Raw genomic sequence first — 23,132 nt, forward strand, 5'->3', positions numbered from 1 at the left:
TTCCTGCTGTGTTACCTTGGGCAAGTCATCTATTTCTCTGTGCACCAGTTTTCTCATCTGTAAAATGGGGATTCAATTCCTGTTCTCCATCTTGCTTAGACTGGGAGTCCCTGTCCCAACCTGATGAACTTGTATCTACCCCAGTGCTTAAGACAGCACTTGACACATTGTAAGCACTTAAAAAATACCATTGTAATGGTAGCCGCTACTATTACTACTATTAGAGCTGCTTAGTAGAAGGTTGGTTGCTCCCATTTTGAGCTATTTCCAGATTCCTAGTGGATTATAATAATAATAATGACGGTATTTCTTAAGAGCTTACTATGTGCCCAGCACTGTTCTAAGCGCTGGGGTAGATACAGGGAAATCAGGTTGTCCCACACAGAGCTCACAGTCTTAATCCCTATTTTACAGATGAGATAACTGAGACACAGAGAAGTTAAGTGACTTGTCCAAAGTCACACGGAAGGAATTAGCAAGTACCATAAAAAAACCATAACTGTTACAAACTCTGTTAATCTTGCCAGCTCCCAGAATTTCATCTCTAAACTGTCAGCTTTTTGTGTGCGGGGAATGTGTCTACCCTGTGTGTCTACCCTGTGTACTGTATTTTCTCTCCCAAGGGCTTAGTACAGTGATCTGCATGCAGTAAGTGCTCAATAAATACCATTGATTTATAGATTGATTGGAACTTAATTAGTTTCCATGAAAAAAAAACTGGATCATTCATTCATTCAATTGTATTTATTGAGCACCTACTGCGTGCACAGCGCTTGGGAAGTAGAAGTCAGCAACATATAGAGATGGGACCTACCCAACAACGGGCTCACAGTCTAGAAGGGGGAGACAGACAACAAAACAAAACATGGAAACAGGTGTCAAAATCATCAGAACAAAGAGAATTATAGCTAAATGCACATCATTAACAAAATAAATAGAATAGTTAATAATCATTCAATCATATTGAGCACTTACTGTGTGCAGAGCACTGTACTAAGCACTTGGGAAGTACAAGTTGGCAACCTATAGAGACGGTCCCTACCCAACAACGGACTCACAGTCTAGAAGGGGGAGACAGACAACAAAACAAAGCATGTAGACAGGTGACAAAACATGTAGACAGGTGGATCAGCAAAGGATTCTATCCCCAAAGAGACCTAACAGCAGCCTTGACTCCTTGATAAAGTACTGTCCTGTACTATAATGGTCCTTGGCCCTCAGGTAGTACGTGTTGATGTTAACAGTGTTTATTGAGTACCTACTGGTTGCAATCTACTGTACCAAGCACTTGGGAAAAGTACAACAGAGGCCCAAGACAAATTCTGTGCCTACAAGGAGCTTTCATTATAACTGGGGAGACCAACATAAAAATGTTTGAGGAGCAGCATTGCCTAGTGAATATTCATTCATTCATTCATTCAATCAATCATATTGATTGAGTGCTTACTGTGTGCAGAGCACTGTACTAAGCACTTGGAAAGCATAATTCAGCAACAGAGACAATCCCTGCCCACAACGGGCTCACAGTCTAGAAAGGGGCAGACAGACATCAAAACAATTAAACAGGCATCAATAGCATCAGTATCAATGAATAGGATTTTATAAATAGATATATACACATCAGAAGGAGTAAACAGGCATTAATATAAATATATAGAATTATAGATTTGCACATATATATACACATGCAGTATAGGGTGGGGAGTGGGAGGTAGAACAAGGGGGGTGAGTTGGGCTGATGAGGAGGGGAGGGGGAACATGGGCCTGGAAATCAGAAGGACATGGGTTCTAATCCCAGCTCCACCGCTTGTCTTTTGTGTGAGCTTGGGCAAAACACTTCACTTCTCTGAGCCTCAGTTTCCTAGTCTGCAAAATGGGGATTATGACTTTAAGCCCTATGTGGGGCAGGGAGTGTTTCTAACCCTATTATCTTATATCTACCCCGGTGATTAGAACAGTACATAGTACATAGCACATAGTAGGCACCTGACAAATACACCAATTATTATCATTATAATTAGCCTAATCAGAATGTTTAATTGTTGATGGCTGCCTGCTTGTGGAGGCCCAGAATCTAAACTCTAAGCTCAATGTGGGCAGGGAATGTGTTTGTTGTTATATTGCACCCTCCCAAGCACTTAGTACAGTGCTTTGCGCACAGTAAGCCCTCAATAAATACAATTGAAATAATGGATGAATGAAACTGGAGGATGCTTTTGACGGCAGGACTGTGTGTTGATTAAAGTGGCGATTGGCTCTTACTGTGGTGCGGCTTTGAAGATATGTTTTTGCACGAAACAACTCAGCCGTGACACTGAAGTTTTCAGGGTGGAGGACCTGCCCACCTCCTATTTCTGATTCAAGGGAAGGGCCCGGTTTCACACCTCCACTATTTTGGGGGAAACAAATCTTACTCAATGGAAAATCAAATGGGTGGAATAGCTCATGGTGACTACACAGGGTTCAGCTGTTCATAGACTGAGAAAAGAATGCTCCCAAGTGCTCGTGCAAAATAATGTTAGAGATTTATTTGAGGTCACTGGCAAAGAGATCTAGAAAGCCTTCCCAGGTATCATTTTTATTTATTTTTCCATCATTATTTAATTTTGGTCATACCTTCTATATTGCTAATATCACGGGATGACAGTTTCTTCCGGCCGCCTCATTTTTGATCTTTTGCTATAACCCAACCCGGCATTAATGCGAACAAATAGGAAAGAGTGATCGGCCAATCATTGAAATTTGAGATGAAAAAAGACATGTGGGTCACTGTGTCCACCCTGCCCGCCTTCCATAACTGCATCTTTTTTAAAAAAAATTTATGAGCAAAGTGGTTTGGGACAACGCACTAGGGTACATTTTGTGGGAGGCTAAGATGAAACTTGAGCCCTTGAGGGTCAAAACACGTTTGGTTTTCTGTTTATGATTTGGGCTAATGGGACCCAGGATTAGTGTCTTTGTTCCCCCTCCCCTCATCCCGACCCTGAGCCAGTTTTAGATGTAAATGGCACCAGTTCTGGCGCTCAGGATCTAAAAACGGAATCTTTTCTTTAAAATCCCTTCCCCACTTAACATATTTATTGAGCTCTGCTCTCTGTTCTTTCTCTACGAGCAACTCAGCTCTGGTTAGCTCTTATCGTGCTCTTTCTCAAAAATAGGAGGTCACGGTATGGTAACGTGTTTATTGACCGCCTGTTTTGTCCAGATGCTATACTGGTTATCTAGCAGCATGGCATAGTGGGTAGAGCAGAGGGCTGGGAGTCAAAGGGTCATGGGTTCTAATCCCGGTTCCACCTCGTGTCTGCTGTGTGACATTGGGCAAGTCACTTCACTTCTCTGTGCCTCAGTGACCTCATCTGGAAAATGGGGATTGAGACTGTGGGCCCCATGTGCGGCTGTGTCCAACCCGATTTGCTTGTATCTACCCCAGCACTTAGTACAGTTCCGGGCTCATAGTAAGCGTTTAGCAAATATCATAATTATGATTATTATTATTAAGCCGTAAGTGACTAGCAGTATGTTGGGTGCCTTATGTACGCAGAGCACTGTTTCGAGGATTTAGAAGGGTGCAATTGAGATAAAACCCATGGTCTCGTCCCATGTAATTCTGGCAAGAGTGGAGAGACTGAGGCACAATTACAGAAAGCAGTTGGTAGCTTCTCTGCTGGGAGGGACTTCTAACCTGACATGCCGTAGACAGGAAGGCATCGAGGGAACCAGACCAGATGGTGTTGAAAAGGGTCATGGTCATCTTCTGTTGGGGATAAAAGACTGTAAGCTTGTTGAGGGCAGAGAATATTCATTCATTCAATTGTATTTATTGAGCGCTTACTGTGTGCAGAGCACTGTACTAAGAGCTTGGGAAGTACAAGTTGGCAACATATAGAGGCGGTCCCTACCCAACAGCGGGCTCACATGTCTGTTTACTGTCATAGTGTACTCTCCCAAGCACTTAGTACAGTGCTCTGCACACAGTAAGCACTCAGTACGTATGATTGAATGAAGAGCCGATAATGAGAAGGTGTCTGTCCTCTGGACTGTAATTTCGTTGTGGGCAGGGAATGTGTGTTATAGTTTAATATTTTACTCTCCCAAGAGCTTAGTACAGTGCTCTTCACACAGTAAGTGTTCGATAAATACCGTTGGCTGATTGACGATACCCATAAAGGTGGGAGGGCAGAGCCAGGTGGCTTTGCCCATTTTTGGGGCATCCCTTCCCCTAATCCAACCCAAGGGGACATTGGGCTGGAATTCACTTCACTCCCTGCATTTTCATTTGTCTTCTGGCCAGATGCACCAGGGGAGCGGACATGTTGCAAGAATTGGTCTCTTCAGTGATGAATCCCTTTCTTCTTCCCTTGTGTGACTAATAATAATAATAATAATAATAATAATGATGATGATGATGATGATGATGATGATGAGAAGCAGCTTATCCTAGTTGCAAGAGTATGGGCTTGGCCCACTGTTGGGTAGGGACTGTCTCTATATGTTGCCAACTTGTAGTTCCCAAGCGCTTAGTACAGTGCTCTACACACAGTAAGTGCTCAATAAATATGATTGATTGATTGATTGATAAGGTGTGTGTTCTAATCCCTGCTCTGCCATTTGTCTGCTGTGTGACCTTAGGCAAGACCCTTAACTTCAGTTTCCTCATCTTCTAGACTGTGAGCCCACTGTTGGGTAGGGACCGTCTCTATATGTTGCCAACTTGTACTTCCCAAGCGCTTAGTACAGTGCTCTGTACACAGTAAGCTCTCAATAATGAATCTGTCAAATGAGGATTAAGACTATGAGTCCCATATGGGACAGGGACTGTGCCCAACCAAATTATCTTGTTGCTACCCCAGTACCTAGGACAGTTCTTGGCAGATAGTAAGCATCTAAGAAGTATCATCATAATCATTGTTATTATTAATATTAATGATGGTACTTGTCAAGCAACTACTATTTGCCAAGCACTGTTCTAAGCACTGGAGTAGATACACAGTCCCTCCCCATTTTACAGATGAGGTAACTGAGGCCCAGAGAAGTGATCTGCCCAGGGTCACACAGCAGACGTGTGGCAGAGACAGGATTAGAATTCAGGTCCTCTTGACTCCCATTCTCGTAGTCTATCCACTACACCATGCTGCTTCTCAAGGCATGGGACTTGAGGCCCTCTAGACTGTAAGCTGTCTGTGGGCAGGGAAAAATGTCTGCCAACTCCATTCCATTGTACTCTCCCAAGCACTTAGTACAGGGCTTTCATAAAATAAATGCTCAATAAATACTACAAATTGAGGTGTCTGGGCATAGAGTCCTGGAGCCTGGATGGGTAGTAATAATAATAATAATGGCATTTATTAAGCGCTTACTATGTGCAAAGCACTGTTCTAAGTGCTGGGGAGGTTACAAGATGATCAGGTTGTCCCTCATGGGGCTCACAGTCTTAATCTCGATTTTACAGATGAGGTAGCTGAGGCACAGAGAAGTTAAGTGATTTGTCCAAAGTCACACAGCTGATAAGTGGAAGAGCCAGGATTTGAACCCATGACCTCTGACTCCAAAGCCCGGGCTCTTTCCACTGAGCCATGCTGTTTCCCAGGGTACATCCTGGCCTGGAGGAAAACCCCATACCTTCATTTTAAAAATTGATGATGTAAGTCAAAAAGTGCACTAAAGCATCACAGTCTGTTTCTGAATACTTTGCATTTTAATCTGACTGAAGTTCGGCAGTAAGTAATTTCAGAGATTTTCCCTTGAGCTGCATAGTTCTTTTCATATGTAATTATTCTCCGAGTGCATTAGATAATGCCGTGGTTCCCACAGCTGTATATACATCTATAAATCATTAATGAGGCAGTTAACTGAAACAAAACGATAAAAGATTTGCATTACCTGGCAGAACTCTGCCTTAATTGACTTCTAGTTATTTACAATTAATTTTTACGTTTGGAATAACGATTGCGAGGAGTTTAGAGGTTGTTTTTTTTTTTCTATTGCTCAGGAATTTGATATTGCCTATGAATCAAAATGACTTGTTTGTTTGAGCAAAGAGAGGCCCTACCTGTGAGTCTGGAGTAAACTTATTCTCACTGACCAAATTCAAATAACCAAGAAAGCAGGATAAGAAAATCTTGACCAGGAACCAGGGAGCAGCAGAGAGGAAAAGGAAGAAGCTTTCAGTTTGACTTGAAATTCTCTTGAATCATTCATTCATTTCATTCATTCAATCGTATTTATTGAGCGCTCACTGTGTGCAGAGCACTGTACTAAGCGCTTGGGAAGTACAAGTTGCGATAAAACCAATTCTGCCTGCTGAAAGGCTTCACTCCATTCCTTCCGTTTTGGGTGAGAATAGAATGGAGAACGGAAGGGCGATTTCCTGTAGGAATGATCAATAACCGGGTTTACTGGTATTATTTTGGATTGAGCAGGCAAGATGCTTGCAGAAAGTATTATTTGATTGCATTGCGTGAAAACCCTGGGACAGAGATCTACCCAGTTAGCAGGGCTATGGGCAAACTGTTCAGTAGTCTTTGTTATTACTTTGTAATTATTAATCTGTGGTCCATCCCTGAACTTCTTTTTCAGCAGTAGCACCTCAAGAAGATTTTTTTTTATGGTATTTGTGAAAAAAAAAATACCATGCTGCAATTTGGGATGGCATTAGAGAAGCAGCGTGACTCAGAGCACGGGCTTTGGAGTCAGAGGTCAGAGCTTCAAATCCCGGCTCTGCCAATTGCCAGCTGTGTGACTTGGGGCAAGTCACTTCACTTCTCTGGGCCTCAGTTCCCTCATCCGTAAAATGGGGATGAAGACTGTGAGCCCTCCGTGGGACAACCTGATCACCTTTTAACCTCCCCAGCACTTAGAACAGTGCTTTGCACATGGTAAGTGCTTAATAAATGCTATTATTATTATTATTATTGTTATTATTTTCCTGACCCCAGAGGGGGCTTCCTCTAGACACCCCAGCATCAATGTCAATGCCACCTCAAAGAAGAACCGATCAGTGGTATTTAGTGAATACTTGATGTGTGCAGAGCAGGCCCTGTGCTGGACTTTATACAACATTAATGATAGTAGTTGTGGTGGTATTTGTTGAGCACTTCCTATACGTCAAGCACTGTTCTACGCACTTGGAAAGATACAAGATAATCAGGTCAGATGTAGTCCCTGCCCTACCCAGGGCTCACAATCTAAGTAGGAAGGAGAACGGGTATTGAATCTCCATTTACTTACTCTACCTACAATGATCAGTCCGCGGTTTAAAGGGATGTACATTAAGTGCCGGGGCATTTAGGCGCTTACTATGTGCCCAGCACTGGAGTAGATACCAGCTAATCAGATTGGACACCCTGTGAGGTAATTGGCTCCTGCGGCTGGAAGATTCTCCTTGTAGGCAGAGAATGTGTCTGTTTCTTGTTGTATTGTAATAATAATACAATAATACAATCCTTCCCTTCCCCACAGCACCTGTATATATGTATATTTATTACTCTATTTATTTATTTATTTATTTATTTTACTTGTACATATCTATTCTATTTATTTTATTTTGTTAGTATGTTTGGTTTTGTTCCCTGTCTCCCCCTTTTAGACTGTGAGCCCAATGTTGGGTAGGGACTGTCTCTATATGTTGCCGATTTGTACTTCCCAAGCGCTTAGTACAGTGCTCTGCACATAGTAAGCGCTCAATAAATATGATTGATGACGATGATTTACAGATGAGGTAACTGAGGCACAGAGAAATCAAGAGACTTGCTCAAGATCAAAGGAAGTAGTGTGGCTTAGCGGAAAGAGCACAGGCTTGGAAGTCAGAGAATGTGAGTTCTAATCCCGGCTCCTCTACTTGTCTGCTGTGTGACCTTGGGCAACCCACTTAATTTATCTGTGCCTCAGTTACCTCATCTGTAAAATGGGGAGTAAGAATGTGAGCCCCACATGGGACAACCTGATTACATTTTATCTACCCCAGTGCTTAGAACAGTGCTTGGCACATAGTAAGTGCTTAACAAATACTATGATAATAATAATAATTATTATTATTATTATTATCATAAAATAGGCACATAGCAGAGCCAGGATTAGAACCCAGGTCCTCCAACTCCCAGATCCGTGTTCTTTCCATTAAGCCATGCTGCTCCTCCAAGCTAGAGGTCACATCTCAAGGGCTCATCGGATGTCAGATGACACAGTTTGGCTTCCAAGCCCCATAAAGAATAGTTGTTTGATGCCCCACGGGATGAAATAACTGATCTTTGAACTTTACACCTTCACACAAAAAAGTAAATACAATTCTCAAGCAGTTTACAATCTAGAGGGAACAGAAATGCCCTTGTTTCCCAGGGGAGCCACGTTATAGGGGGATTACTTCAGAGTTGCACCCTGACTTAGAACTTGAATCTCTGAGAAACTTGAATTTTGTGAATCCTTCAACCACCCATTCTCGCTAGAGCCGGCAGCGACTCTTTAGTTCTTGTATTTAAGTCCAAACTCAGCTGTTACTTTCCACATTAAAATCCAAGCTCTGCTCTTCCTTTCAGTATTTAAATTCAAGCTACCTTCCAGAGATCAAAGCCCGAGAGGCCTTTGCTTCTGTGTGTGTTTTCTTGCAACCAGAATTATTCCAGAGGCCCATTTCACGTTCTCACATTTGAGATCAAAACTGGCTTGTCAGAGGTAGCGTTCTGGGGCTGTGTACATGTCTTTTTTTTTAAGCTCTTGCTCATTGTCAAGGATTGGGCTAAGCATTGGGATAAATACAAGATAATCAGATTGGACATAGTCCCTGTACAAAAGGGGCTCACAGTCTAAGAGGGAGGGAGAAAGGGGAATTTATCTTGAATGTAGAGTTTAGAAAGCTAAAGCCCTAAGAGGGTAAATGATTTCCCTAGGGTCTCACAGCGGGCCGGGGCTGAGGCAAGACTTTGTTTTTATCTGGCTCCATATGAATTGGGATCCCCATGTGGGACCTGGTTAATGCTAATTATAATAATACTAATAATAATCATTGTTAAATGCTCGCTATATGCCAAGCACTGAGTACGGGGGTAGATAATCAAGTCACATGCAATCTTTAGTCCCACGCAAGGCTAATAGTCTAATGGGGAAGGGCGAACAGGTCTTTAATTCCTATTTTACAGTTGAGGAAACAGAGGCACACTGAAGTTAGGTGACTTGTCCAAGGTCACACAGCAGGCAGGTGGCAGAGCTGAGATTAAAATCCAGTTCCTCTAACTCCCAGGCTGATGCTTTTGCCAGTGACACCATAACCAATTATAATCATTCAGATTGGGAAAGGAGAGAAATAACATTTGGCAGCAATCATTTACGATTATCAAAATATCAATCAGTGGCATTTATTGAGCACTTACTAGGTACAGAGCATTTGAGAGAGGTAAAGCGATTAATGGTCAGTCATTTAGGCAATATGACCATTGCTTTTGAGAAAATCGGCTCATGTTTTGTGGTACCCTGTGGAGAACACAGTAGAAAAGAGGAGTCACACAATGCTTGCCCACAAGGAGCTCACCATGTAGTGGTGGAGACCATTAGAGACAAAATAAGTGAAAATGAATAAGGGGTAAGAACAGAGCTTGCAACAGGCTATATAGGGATGAAACGACCAAGCACGTAAATGAATTTGCTGAGGATATTACCCCTAACTTATTGTACTTTCCCAAGTGTTTATGACAGGGCTCAAACATGCAGTAAGGACTCAAAAAGTACCATTGGTTGTTGGGACTAAACGGCTATAAATATCCCTAAGTACAATTCCCTACACAAGCGGTGTTGCCTAGTGGATAGAGCATGAATCCGGGAGTCAGAAGGACATGAGTTCTAATCCTGGTTCTGCCACTCATCTGCTGTGTGACCTTGGGCAAGTCATTTAATTTGTCTCTGCCTCAGTTTCCTCATCTGGGGATTAAGATGGGGAGCCCTATATGGGACAGAGACTATGTCCAACCTGATTATCTTATACCTATCCCAGTGTTTGGCACTTAGTAAATGCTTAACAAATATAATAATTATTATTATTATTATCGTTATGTGCGGAGGGTAGCTTTTGAGCTGTTGTAATTTGAGGAGAGGAAGCCGGAATTTTGGTTTTTGAATTCCATTTGGCTGCAGCCTTATGTAAGTCCTCCCGGCTTAACGAACGGACCGAACTGGGGAAGAGATGGCTTCGAATGCTCTCTTTGCTCCACTCAAGGTAGTCATCTTAAGCAGGTCACTTCAGTGTGCCTCAGTTCTCTCATCTGCAAAATGGGGATTCAATACCCTTTCTCCTTCTGATTCAGACTTGGTCCCATATGAGACTTGATTATCTTGTATCTACCCCAGCATTTAGTACAGTGCTTAACAAATACCACAATTATTACTATCACTATTAAATATTATTATTATTATTATTATTATTATTATTATTACCCTTTTATTAATGGTGAGCCCAAGGCCATTGCCTCTTTCCTGGAATCAGTGCCGGAGAAAGTTCAGAAAATCAGTGTAGATTTCTAGACTGTGAGTCCGTTGTTGGGTAGGGACCTTCTCTATATGTTGCCGATTTGTACTTCCCAAGCGCTTAGGACAGTGTTCTGCACGCGGTTAGCACTCAATAAATGCAATTGAATGAATGCATGAATTCACAGCGGCTGTGATTTATGAAGTTCTGCTTTCCGAGGACCCTCCCTGCCCCACCCGCCTGCTCCTGTGAAGAACAGGAATCAGCTCCCCCCGCTGCCCCTGGCTTTGTCGCTTTGTCAGGGGTCAGACCTCCCTCCCCTGACTCAGTTTTCTTTTCTGTTCCTTAGGCCCTCTAGGCGATGACCCCGGGAGAGAGTTTTAGCTTGGATTCCACCATCTGTATCCGAGCGCCTGATGACTCACTCCTCTCAAGTTATTGCTTTGTCCCCTTCTGCTCTTCATCGTGTTTTCCCTTCTGCTCTCTGCCATGTTTTTGCTCTCTAGAGCTCCAGATGAGGTGCTGTAAGTGTTGCTGTGATTATTTGCTGTTTAAGTGCCGGTCCTGGACTAGGTTTTGTCTGATATTAACAAAGCTAGAGGTCACAGCTCCAGGGCCCATGGGATGGCAGGTGACACAATACGGCTTTCCAAAGCCCCATAAAGAAGAGTTGCTTGACGCTTCAAGGGGTAAGGTTGTTGATCTTTGATCTTTACCCCCTACACAAAAAAAAAGATCCTTTGGTGGGAGGCCAGCATTGAAAGCGTCACCAAAGAAGTATTCTCTCAGAGGTCAATGGAAAGATGGAGAGAAACGTGGGAGCAGTAGGAGAGGAGGCCTAATGCTAAAATCAGGCGATCAAAGAACTGCTTAGCACTTATGTATCTCTCTCTGCCTCCGGTGTTTGTGGCTATCTGTGAATCCTATTGAATCTGCACTCAGTCAGTCTCATATCTCCTCCCGACGGCTTCATAATCTGACATATTATAATCTTGTAAGTATTCTTTGATTGTCAATTGATCAATTGGGAGGTACTGATTGAGGGCCTAATCCTATTGAATCTGCCCTCGGTCAATCTCATATCTCCTCCCGATGGCTTCAATCTTCACACAGCAAGGCACGGCGATCCCAAGGATCGAAGGGAGAGAGGAGAAAGAAGCCAAGGAGGGGACAGGGTGAAGCATTAGAATTGGTGACTAATCTGCCACTAACTGCAGGCCGAGAATGAAGAGCAGATTTGATTGGGAAGAATCTGAGTGTTACAGGAATCGGTGATGGGATCACTGACCTCCGCAGAATCTGAGCCACAAATTTACTAGGTTGTTTCCTTGCAAGAAAAACATCCTCCCCGAGAGCTCTATGAGAAGTTTAGAGCCATTGTAAAAAGGAAATAGTGAGGAAGCAAATTCCCTCTCAATCCTAAAAAGGCTTTTCACCCTAGAGGTAACTAAGGTGGCTTCCGACTGATGACCCTGGGTTCTCTGAGAAGACTCTAAATGGCCCCGTAGCCAAGGAGGTCATTGATTTGGTCCAAGTTTGGCATTGATCTAAGCTGGTTGAGTAGTGATTTGGTAGTGTTTTAGCCTTGGTTTTATATTGATTTGGCCCTGATTCAGCTCCGGTTTGGCCCTGATTTGACATTGATTTCATGTTGATTTCCCATGATTTACACTGGTTCGTCCCTAATTTTGCATTGTTTAGCTCCTGATAAAGTTCTGGGATGGTTTTAGCAGTTTTTCTTGGCCTCTGAGCCACCGCCTGCATTTTCCTGGACACTGATTAAGAGGCTTTCATTCTCCCTTTGTCTCTTCCACTTCTTCCAAATAATGGTAATATTTAAGCACTTACTAAGTGCTAATAACCGAACTGAGCACTGGGGCAGGTACAGAACAATCATTCCCTGTCCCACACAGCCTAAGGGGGAAGGAAGAGCAGGTATTGAGTCCCATTTTTATAGATGAGTGAATGGAGGCACGGAGAAGGTAAATGACTTGTCCAAGGGCATATGGCAACAGCAGGCAAGTGATAGAGCCTAGATTAAAACCCAAGTGCCCTGACTCTCAAACCCTTGTTCTTTCCAAGGGCCGTACTGCTTCCCAAGTAAGCTCCTGTGCCAGGTCATTACTCCCTGGCTACTGGAAGTGTCTAACTTTCTTTGGAGGAATAGATAAAAGGACCCCACCTAGGGCAGGAGAGGGGAGAAAACCTGGGTCTCTTGATGATCCCCTTTCACCTTAATTCTCAGGAAATGTAGAAGCAACATGACCTAGTGGATCGAACACAGGCCTGAGAGTCGGAAGCACCAGGGTTCTAATCCCAGCTCCACCAGTTGTCTGTCGTATGACCTTGGGTAAGTCACTTCACTTCTCTAGGCCTCAGTGATCCCATTTGTAAAACAGGCCATCCTTGACTAAACCCTCATTTCCTTTTCTCCCACTCCCTCTGCATGGCCCTGATTTGCTCCCTTTTATTCACCCCCAACCCTGTAATCAATCCGTGATTGATTTATTCATATTCACGTCCATCTCCCCCTTTAGACAGTAAGCTCGATGTGGGCAGGGGATATGCTATTCATTCATTCAATCGTATTTATTGAGCGCTTACTGTGTGCAGAGCACTGTACTAAGCGCTTGGGAAGTACAAGTCGGCAACACATAGAGACAGTCCCTACCCAACAATAGGCTCACAGTCTAGAAGGGGCAGACAGTGTTATACTGGTAAGTGTTACATTGTACTCACCCATGTGCTTATTATACTGCTCGGCACAGAGTAAGTGCTTAATAAAAATGATAGATTTATTGATTGATTGAGGATTAAGGGAAGCAGCGTGGCTCAGTGGAAAGATCCCGGGCTTTGGAGTCAGAGGTCATGGGTTCAAATCCCGGCTCTGCCAATTGTCAGCCGTGTGACTTTGGGCAAGTCACTTCACTTCTCTGGGCCTCAGTTACCTCATCTGTAAAATGGGGATTAAGACTGTGAGCCCTGTGGGACAACCTAATCGCCTTGTCACCTCCCCAGCGCTTAGAACAGTGCTTTGCACATAGCACTTAATAAATGCCAATACTATTTTTATCACTATTAAGATGGTGAGCCCCCATGTGGAACATGAATATTGTCTAACCTGATCAGTTTGTTTACCCCAGCGCTTAGTACAGTGCCTGGCATATGGTAAGCATTTAACAAATGCCGTACAAATATATCATCAGTATTATTAAAGTCTATCATTATTGATATTAATAGCAATAATAATAAAATGAGAGTTATTTTAAAATTTGTCTTCCCCTCTAGACTCTAAACTCTTTGTGGGCAGGGAATGTGTCTCCCAACTCTTGCATTGCACTCTCCCAAGTGCTTAGTGTAGTGCTCTGAACACAGTAAGCACTCAATAAACACAAGAAGGGATTGAATAAGCTCCTCATGGGTAGTACAGCTCAGTGCTAAATGCTTGGGAGCATTCAATCTAGCAGAATAGACAGAAATTAAAATAAATTACAGGTCAGGAAAAGCAACAGAGTTTAAAGTTAGGTACATAAGTACTGTGGCAGGAAGGGAGAAGTACCAAAGTAGAAGGAGGGAAGACAGGGTGGGGAGATGAGGGAATCATCATTCATTTATTCATTCAATCGTATTTACTGAGCGCTTCCTGTGTGCAGAGCACTGTACTAAGCTCTTGGAAAGGAATCATTAGTCAATCAATCATATTTATTGAGCACTTACTATATACACAAGAAGCAGTGTGGCTCAATGGAAAGAACACGGGATTTGGAGTCAGAGGTCGTGGGTTCAAATCCCGGCTCTACCAATTGTCAGCTGTGTGACTTTGGGCAAGTCACTTAACTTCTCTGGGCCTCAGTTACCTCATCTGTAAAAGGGGGATTAAGACCGGGAGGCCCACATGGGACAACCTGATCACCTTGTAACCTCTCCAGTGCTAAGAACAGTGCTTTGCACATAGTAAGTGCTTAATAAATGCAATCATTATTATTATATATGTAGAGCACTGTACTAAGCACTTGGAGGAATACAATGTAATAATAGACACGTTCCCTGCTCACAACGAGCTTACAGTCTAGAGGGGGAAGACCTCTTAGAGGAGATGTTATTTCATCAGAAGGGCTTTGAAGATGGGGCCAGAGTTGAACTGCCAGATGTAAAGACAGAGGGAGTTCCAGAAAGGCTGAGGATGTGAGGGTTTGGCAGTAAGAGAATTATATTACAGAATCAGTCAAGGTATTTATTGAATGCTTACCATGTGTAGATCCTTGCATGGTACACCTAAAAAAGTACAGTAGAATAGAGTTGATAGGACATGATCCCTGCCCACAAAAAACTTACAATCTATAAGGTGAAACAGACATTAGAATAAATTAGTCTGTAAGATCCTCATGGGCTGCGGACAAGTCTAGGTATTTTATTGCTCTCCCTCAAAAGCTTAGTACAGTGCTCTACCCACAGTAAGTGTTGAGTTAATAATATCGATCAATCTGTCAGTGGTATTTACTGAGAGTTTACTGTGTGCAGAGCACTGTACTAAGAGCGTGGAACAGTACAATTCAACAGAGTTTGCAGATACATTCCAGAGTTTTCAGTCTATGAGGGGTAGACAGACTTCAATATAAATTAACAAGTTATGGATATGATAATAATAGGAATTGTGGTATTTGTTAAGCATTTACTATTTGATGGGAACTTCACTAAGCGCTGGGGTGGATACAAGCTAATCAGTTCAGACAGTTGTAAGATATTTGTGGGCAGGGATCATGTCCTACCAACTCTATTCTACTGTACTTTCTCAAGTGTACCATGCAGGGATCTGCACATGTTAAGCACTCAATAAATACCTTGATTGATTCTGTAATATAATTTTCTCACCGCCAATCCCTAACACCCTCCACCAGTCTGGAACTCTCTCTCTCTTTGCATATGTTAGATCAACTCCGGCCCCTTGGGCAAGTGGCAGAGGCAATATTATGCCCAGGTTCCCTGAGGCCCAGTTATAGTCTTTGCACTAGGCCGTGCTGTTTCAGCAGTTTTATTTGTTGTTGTTATGATAGATGCCAGGGTAGATACAGGCTAATCAGGTCAGAGACAGTCCACATCCCTCATGGACTCACACTCTTAATCCCCATTTTACAGATGAGGGAACCGAGGCCCAGGGAAGTGAAATGATTGGCCCAAGGTCACACGGCAGACAAGTGGCAGAGCTGGGATTAGAACTCAGGTCCTTATGACTCCAAGGCACTTAATCCATCCACTAGGCCACACTACTTAATCATTTATAGTTACCATTCTTACTGTGGGTATGTATTTCATATATGTACAACTGAAAAGCAATTTTCTGATGCAGTCTGCTCACCCCTAAAGCAGGCAAACTCTGCCAGAGAAAGTATGGGTTACAAGCCAGTTTATTAGGTGGGCAGGAGGCTAAAAGGTTTGGCTTCCCAGCCTGCCAATATTTATCAGGAGCCAGCTAATCAGAACGGAACAACAGATTTCTTCAGAAAAGCTTATCAATTCCCCAAATCTCATTTGCCAGTCGTTTGACATTTAAAACCCTTCTTGGAAGGGCAAATTAGAAATCAATGGAGTGTTCACCAAGCTAATATCAATGCCTACCAGAGAAATGCAGATCAGGGTTGGAGGGAGTTGCGACGATTTCTTCAGTCCTCCGCGGATCTGAATGCAGAAACTTGGTTTTTCCAAGTTTCCTCAACAGATTCACCCGGTGAGCTGTATATTAAGATTATGTTGGGGGCAACTCAGGGGCCAGTTTGTCTTAGGAAGGTGACGGCGCCGTTCAGTCCAACTGTCTCTGCTAATGACCGAGGAATAGGATGTCCTAGAAGCCTCCACGTTGGCTTTCCTACCGACAAGGTCAAAAACCAGATCAGAGATGCTAATGATCAGTGGAAGCTTAGTGGTTGGGATAGCCCTGGGATGAATGTTGTTCTGAGCATAGTAGGGAGTTTTTATATCGGCCACTTGGCTAGTCAGTCTAGGGCAGACAAGCCTATGGGTGCTTTTAGTATCTACCAGAACTTGTGAAATTCAAGCAGCCCTCTTTCCAGTTGTCCTTGAGCCTGCTTAATAATAATAACTGTGATATATAAGTTCTGGGGTAGAGAAAAGATGATCAGTTGGATGCAATCACTTGTCCCTCACAGGGATCAGTGTCTAAGAGGAAGGGAGAGAGACCCAATTTTACAAATGAGGAAAATGAGGTACGGGGCACTTAAGTGACTTGTCTTGGGCTGCAGATAAGTGGCAGAGAAGCAGTATGGCCTAGTGGAAAGAGCCCAGGCTTGGGTGTCAGAGGATCTGGGTTTTAATCCTGGCTCCTCCACTTGTCTGCTGTGTAACCCTGGGAAAGTCACTTCACTTCTCTGGGCCTCAGTTATCTCATCTGTAAAATGGGGATTAAGACAGAGAGCCTCACATGGGACAGGGACTGTTTCTAAACCGATTATCTCATATCTACCCCAGTGCTTAGTACAGTTCATGTCACACAGTAAGTGCTGAACAAATACCACGATTATTATTATCATTATTAGGGCAGGGACCAAAAGCTGAGCTTTCTGACTCCAATTCCTTTGCTCTTTCCTCCAGGCCATAATAATAGTAATTGTGGTATTTGTTAAGCGATCGTTTCATCTATCTATCAATGGTATTTATTGAATGCTTACTATTGCAGAACATTCTACTGAGCACTCGGGAGAGCCCAATACAACAGAATGAGCAGACACGTTTCCTGGCCACAACAAGCTAACCATCGAGGTGGGGATATATGCATCAATATAAATGAATAAGTTATTTATAATGTATAATTTAAAGAGTATTTAACCTCTCTCGACTATAAGTCCCCCTCCCCAACTCCCCAAGTCTGTAAGCTCATTTTGGGCTTGGAATGTGTCTACGAACTCTGTTATATTGTACTTTCCCAAGCACTTAGTACAGTGCTTTGCACATAGTAAGCTCTCAGTAAATACAACTGGCTGACGGATTAAAAAGTGCTATGGGGCTGGCAGTGAGGTGAATATCAATTATCCAAAGGTCACAGATCTAAGTGCATAGTCGGCACCTAAGGAAGAGTAAGTCGGGGAAAAGAGGGCTCTATCAGGGAAGGCTTCTTAGAGGAGATGTGCCCTGTATGCCAGACACTGTACTAAGTGGTGGGGTAGATGAAAGATAATCAGGTCCCTCATGAGGCTCACAGTCTAAATATGATAGGAGAACAGATATTGAACCCCCATTTTGCAGATGAGGCACAGAGACGTGCTCTGACTAAGGTCCCACAGCAGACAAGTGGTGAAATGGGGATTAGAACCCAGGGCCTCTGATTCCCAGGCCTGTACTCTTTCCACCAGGGCATGCTGCTTCTGGTGGTCACGCATCAATGCCATAGACCTCCAAGAATCTATCTTGGGACAATAAAAGGGGGCCTTAGTCTGTGGAAGAAAGGCAGTGAGGGAGCAACAGAAAAGTTTTTTTACTGAATGCCCATGAAGTACCAAGCACTAGTACGGTTCAACAGAATCACCAGCTCCCTAGTGAACTCAGGGGAATAATACAGAACTGGACACCAAGGTAACAACCAAATGTGTGTGTCTTGAAAGCGTAATTATACAAGGGGACTGCCTTTTGTGGATTGAGGGTCTTATCGATGAGAGAGAGCTACAATGGGAGAAAAGTCGCACTTCTCAGATGTCACTGGTAAGACTCTGAGCCGGTAAGACTACGTCTTCGTAAAACAAATAAAAGAAAATGCATTATTTGAAGGGGTAGAGCTTTGTCATTCCAGTTTCCATGCTGAAATACACAACTATGGGCAACATTCAGTTGGCTATTTGTGACTACACTTTTGACGTTTAAAACATTAACCCCCTTGCTAATGACAGTCTGAGCAGTGTTGCTTTACTTGTAGAAGTCACTGTTGATATCAGTAGGGAGGAAGGTTATGGTTTTGGAGAATGCATCTGCTGTGTTTTCCGTCAGGACTCAGCTCCCCTTTACATTGTTACCGATGAGAGACGCAGACTTTGCAGTGCCTCAGCCACATGTAGCAACCCTCCATTCGAAAGACCCCCAACATTCAGTGAATGTTCTCTCTACCTCATCTGAAAAATTGCTAATCATTTTCTGTGCCCCCAAAGCATGGTGGTAATAATAATAAAACTAATTGTGGTATTTAAGCGCTAACAGCACCGTCTCTATATGTTGCCAACTTGTACTTCCTATGCGCTTAGTACAGTGCTCTGCACACAGTAAGCACTTAGTAAATACGATCGAATGAATGAATGAATAATAATAATAATGGCATTTATTAAGCACTTTGTGCAAAGCACTGTTCTAAGCACTGGGGAGGTTACAAGGTAATCAGGTTGTCCCACGTGGGGTTCACAGTCTAAATCCCCATTTTATAGATGAGGGAACTTCCCTCATCTTCTTGGAATGAATCCCAAAAACTTGTTAAGAGCAGGGGATAGAGACAGGATAATGTGGTCAGACATGGTCACGGATCCCACACAGAGATCATAGTCTGAAGGAAGATGGTGGCTCTCTGGCCTTTTTGGTCTGTGAAGCCTGTCCTCTCCTGTTCCACATTCCCCCAATTCCTTGCCTCTGTGCACCTGACATTCATTCATTCATTTAATCATATGGGAATAATAATAATAATAATACTATTATTATTGAATGAATGAATGACAGAGATTTGGCACTTTGGTGTTCTTAGATTAGTGGAGATTTGGTGTGCTTAGATGGTGAGACCCATTGCTTAGGGCTAGGTTTAAGAGAGATGATTTGTCTGCTGGCCCGGGCCCACGATTATGTTAGAACTCTGGGCTGACCCAGGGAACCAACTCTGTTGTATAAACAGTGCTTTGCACACAGTAAGCGCTCAGTAAGTACCATTGACTGAACTTGATCTGGGCAGAGTAGCTGCCGGGATTTAGCATCCAACCACCCGCTAGTTGACTCCCCCTGAAAGAGCAGTTGCCATTAGAGATGGGTTTTGGGGTGGAGAGGGAGGAGTCTATAATAATAAACACAGTACATTCCTCTGCACATAGTAAGTGCTCAGTAAACACCATTGATTGATTGAGGAGTCACTTTCTGACTCCAAATTGCCAGTGGACAATCTGTGGACCATCTCCAAAGCACTTTGCCTTTTCTCTGGCATGGCCTTAACCTTAAGGGTATAGAAAAGCAGATAGAGACTTAGTAATTATAATTAATAATAATTAATAATGATAATAGTGGTGTTAAGTGCTTACTATGTGCAAAGCAGTGTTCTAAGCACTGGGGAGGTTACAAGGTGATCAGGCTGTCCCACGGGGGGCTCACAGTTTTAATCCCCATTTTACAGATGAGGGAACTGTGGCACAGAGATGTTAAGTGACTTGCCCAAAGTCACACAGCTGACAGTTGGCGGAGCCAGGATTTGAACCCATGACCTCTGACTCCAAAGCCCAGACTCTTTCCACTGAGCCACACTGCTTCTCTAGTCATTGTAATCTAGTAATTGTAAATGTGGCATTTGTTAAGTGCTTATTAGGTGCCAGGCACTGTTCTAAGTCCCTGTCAACATCATCATCATCATCATCATCAATCGTATTTATGGAGCACTTACTATGTGCAGAGCACTGTACTAAGCGCTTGGGAAGTACAAATTGGCAACATATAGAGACAGTCCCTACCCAACAGTGGGTTCACAGTCTAAAAGGGGGAGACAGAGAACAAAACCAAACATACTAACAAAATAAAATAAATAGAATAGATATGTACAAGTAAAATCAATAAATAAATAGAGTAATAAATATGTACAAACATATATACATATAAACAGGTGCTGTGGGGAAGGGAAGGAGGTAAGATGGGGGGATGGAGAGGGGGACGAGGGGGAGAGGAAGGAAGGGGCTCAGTCTGGGAAGGCCTCCTGGAGAAGGTGAGCTCTCAGCAGGGCCTTGAAGGGAGGAAGAGAGCTAGCTTGGCGGATGGGCAGAGGGAGGGCATTCCAGGCCCGGGGGATGACGTGGGCCAGGGGTCATATAAGGCTCACAGTCTTAATCCCCATTTTACAGATGAGGTAACTGAGACCCAGAGAAGAAAGCGACTTGCCCAAGGTCACAGAGCAGACAAATGGTGGTGCTGGGATTCAAACCCAGATCCTTCTGACCCCCCAGGTCTATCCCCTCTATCTATTAGAAGAGGTTGCTTCTCAGGAGACTCAAGACTCAAGAGCTTGAGGTGATTGATTCCTGCCATGCCAAGAACAAAACCTTTCCTGGAGAGTGAGAGGGTCAAACTCAGCTTGCACGGTGCCAGGAAATCAGGACATTATTCCCTGGCTGGCGTTGTAGCCATGGAGACCGGTCCCATGTTCTGAGGGTGCTGTGTGACCTTGGGTACGTCACTTCTCTGGGCCTCAGTTACCTCATCTGTAAAATGGAGATTAAGACTGTGAGCCACATGTGGGACAGGGGTTGTGTCTGACCTGATTGGCTAAGAACATTGCTTGGCACATAGTAAGCGCTTCACAAATACCGTCATTATTATTATTGAACTCCTTGTACCTTTTTCTTTTGATGTTTCCAGTTTGAAGACATGAGCATCACAGCTGAGAGGAAACACTGCCACTCTTACGCTGGCTTCCAGACATGGCGAGCGCAAGTAAGAGAACCACGCATGCGTTTGTGTGTATCTTGTATGGATGACAAGCAGCATTGCTCAGTGGAAAGAGCACGGGCTTTGGAGTCAGAGGTCATGGGTTCAAATCCCAGCTCTGCCAATTGTCAGTTGTGTGACTTTGGGCAAGTCAACTTCTCTGGGCCTCAGTTACCTCATCTGTAAAATGGGGATTAAGACTGTGAGCCCCCTGTGGGACAACCTGATCACCTTGTAACCTCCCCAGAGCATAGAACAGTGCTTTGCACTAGTAAGCGCTTAATAAATGCCTTTATCATTATTATTATCTTTTACGGGAGACAGAATATGAAAGAAAAACTCATCTCACCTTACCTGTCAGAAAATGACAGATCTATATCAAATTTTAATGAATTCTTGAAGAAGCCCTCAAAGTCCCCTTACCTATGAAGAAATGCAGTTCTGTAGTTGGTATCTTTGTCATTTAGAGAAATGTCTGGATTTAGAGAAGCTAATAAGTAGCGAGGGCAGGGAGGAGTGTGACTAGACTGTGAGTCCACTGTTGGGTAGGGATCATCTCTAGATGTTGTCAACTTGTACTTCCCAAGCGCTTAGTAAAGTGCTCTGCATACAGTATGCGCTCAATAAATACGATTGAATGAATGAGTGGTGGAGGAGGATGGATTTGGCATGACAGGGCAGAGGTGGGTGTCTGCCTCTCTTCCCCCCACATAATCACCACCCATCCTCCAACTACCACCAACCCCCAACCCAAAGAAAGCTTTGTGGCCGAGATTCCGAAGAACTCTAGAAAGATTTCCAAAGTCAAACAAAAAGTCTTTAATACTGTATTTTAGCAAGAACATTTTAACAAAGAAGGTGTACTTTAACTTAATATGGTACAACAGAGAAACCATACTTAAAAGTTTCTATTCTCTAACACTCTACTGCATATCCATTTTTTTTGTCATCTTAATAGACCAAAAGCCACACTGAACTGAGCATTAAAAAAAAAAGCATCAATTATAATAATCCTCATATTAATTACTTCAGCTATCGGGGTTTAGCTCACATTCTTGAATTGGTCATCTAATGAAAGGACGATTTTTACATCATTGTTTTAAAAAATGTACACACATTTCTCTTCAAAACGTAATATATATTGAATATCAGCTTCAGTAAACAAAGCTTAATTTATAAACACAGTTGAAACAGCTCCGTTTTGGGCAGTTTCAGTGACAAACTGGATTCGTCTGATCTCTCAGTCTTGTGTCAAGCCAGCAGGGACCTTTGCGGCCTAATAAGATTGTTTGTGCTATTGCTATACAGTAATAGCTACCTCCTTTAAAAAAAAAAAAGTTAGTTATTGTGGGGAATTCTTTCCAGTATGTGCTTAAAAATACTAAAACCTCTATCTTCTGGGGCCTAAAAATGATTTGGAGAGACAGGCTTGGTTTGGTATGGGAAAGCTTGTAAAAAGTCTTACAGTTTCTTAATGACAATACGGCAGTTTTCGACGCAGCAACAGTTTAGCTTGCTTGAAATTGCCCTTCGGGTTGCATGCTACACATTCCGTTCTCTTCACACAGCACTGAAGGCATCCAAGGTCGGAAGGGACTTCTCTCGTGAACTATACAGTCTTCAGATAATGGGTGGTAAATAGTTTTCCACAACAGGCATTTTCCTTCAGTACATAATAGTGGGTTTGATGTATGTTCTGTTTTCTGTAAAAAAGAGCAGAAAGAAAAATGGACAAACGCTATTTACTTTGTTGGAAAACTCACTGGTAGCCTTTACGGAGTGCTTTACTAAGCGCTTGGGAGTGTTTAAAAGAATTAAAAGACACGATCTCTGCTCCGAAGGATGTTTTGGTCCTAGCTGGAGTGGAAGACATTTAAATAAATTATAAATTGGTGGGAATAATAGAGTATATGAGCTTCAATCAGTGGTGTTTATTGAGCATTGTGTGCAGAGCACTGTACTAATAATAATAATAATAATGGCATTTATTAAGTGCTTACTATGTGCAAAGCACTGTTCG

At 43.0% G+C, this 23,132-nt stretch overlaps 1 protein-coding gene across 5 annotated transcripts in view; it reads right to left on the bottom strand.

Annotated features, from left to right (window-relative positions):
• Nucleotides 1-21,907: 21,907 nt before the first annotated feature.
• Nucleotides 21,908-23,132, bottom strand: part of DACH2 (dachshund family transcription factor 2) — a 471,250-nt gene continuing 470,025 nt past the window's right edge. For all 5 annotated transcript variants that reach the window (XM_038747659.1, XM_038747658.1, XM_038747657.1 and 2 more), the window contains one exon: nt 21,908-22,815. In XM_038747659.1, coding sequence (XP_038603587.1) covers nt 22,778-22,815 — 38 coding nt within the window. In that variant the 3' untranslated portion in view covers nt 21,908-22,777. The remainder of the gene's footprint in view (nt 22,816-23,132) is intronic.

This window comes from Tachyglossus aculeatus, chromosome 6, assembly GCF_015852505.1.
Source record: "Tachyglossus aculeatus isolate mTacAcu1 chromosome 6, mTacAcu1.pri, whole genome shotgun sequence".
Lineage (NCBI taxonomy): Eukaryota > Metazoa > Chordata > Mammalia > Monotremata > Tachyglossidae > Tachyglossus > Tachyglossus aculeatus.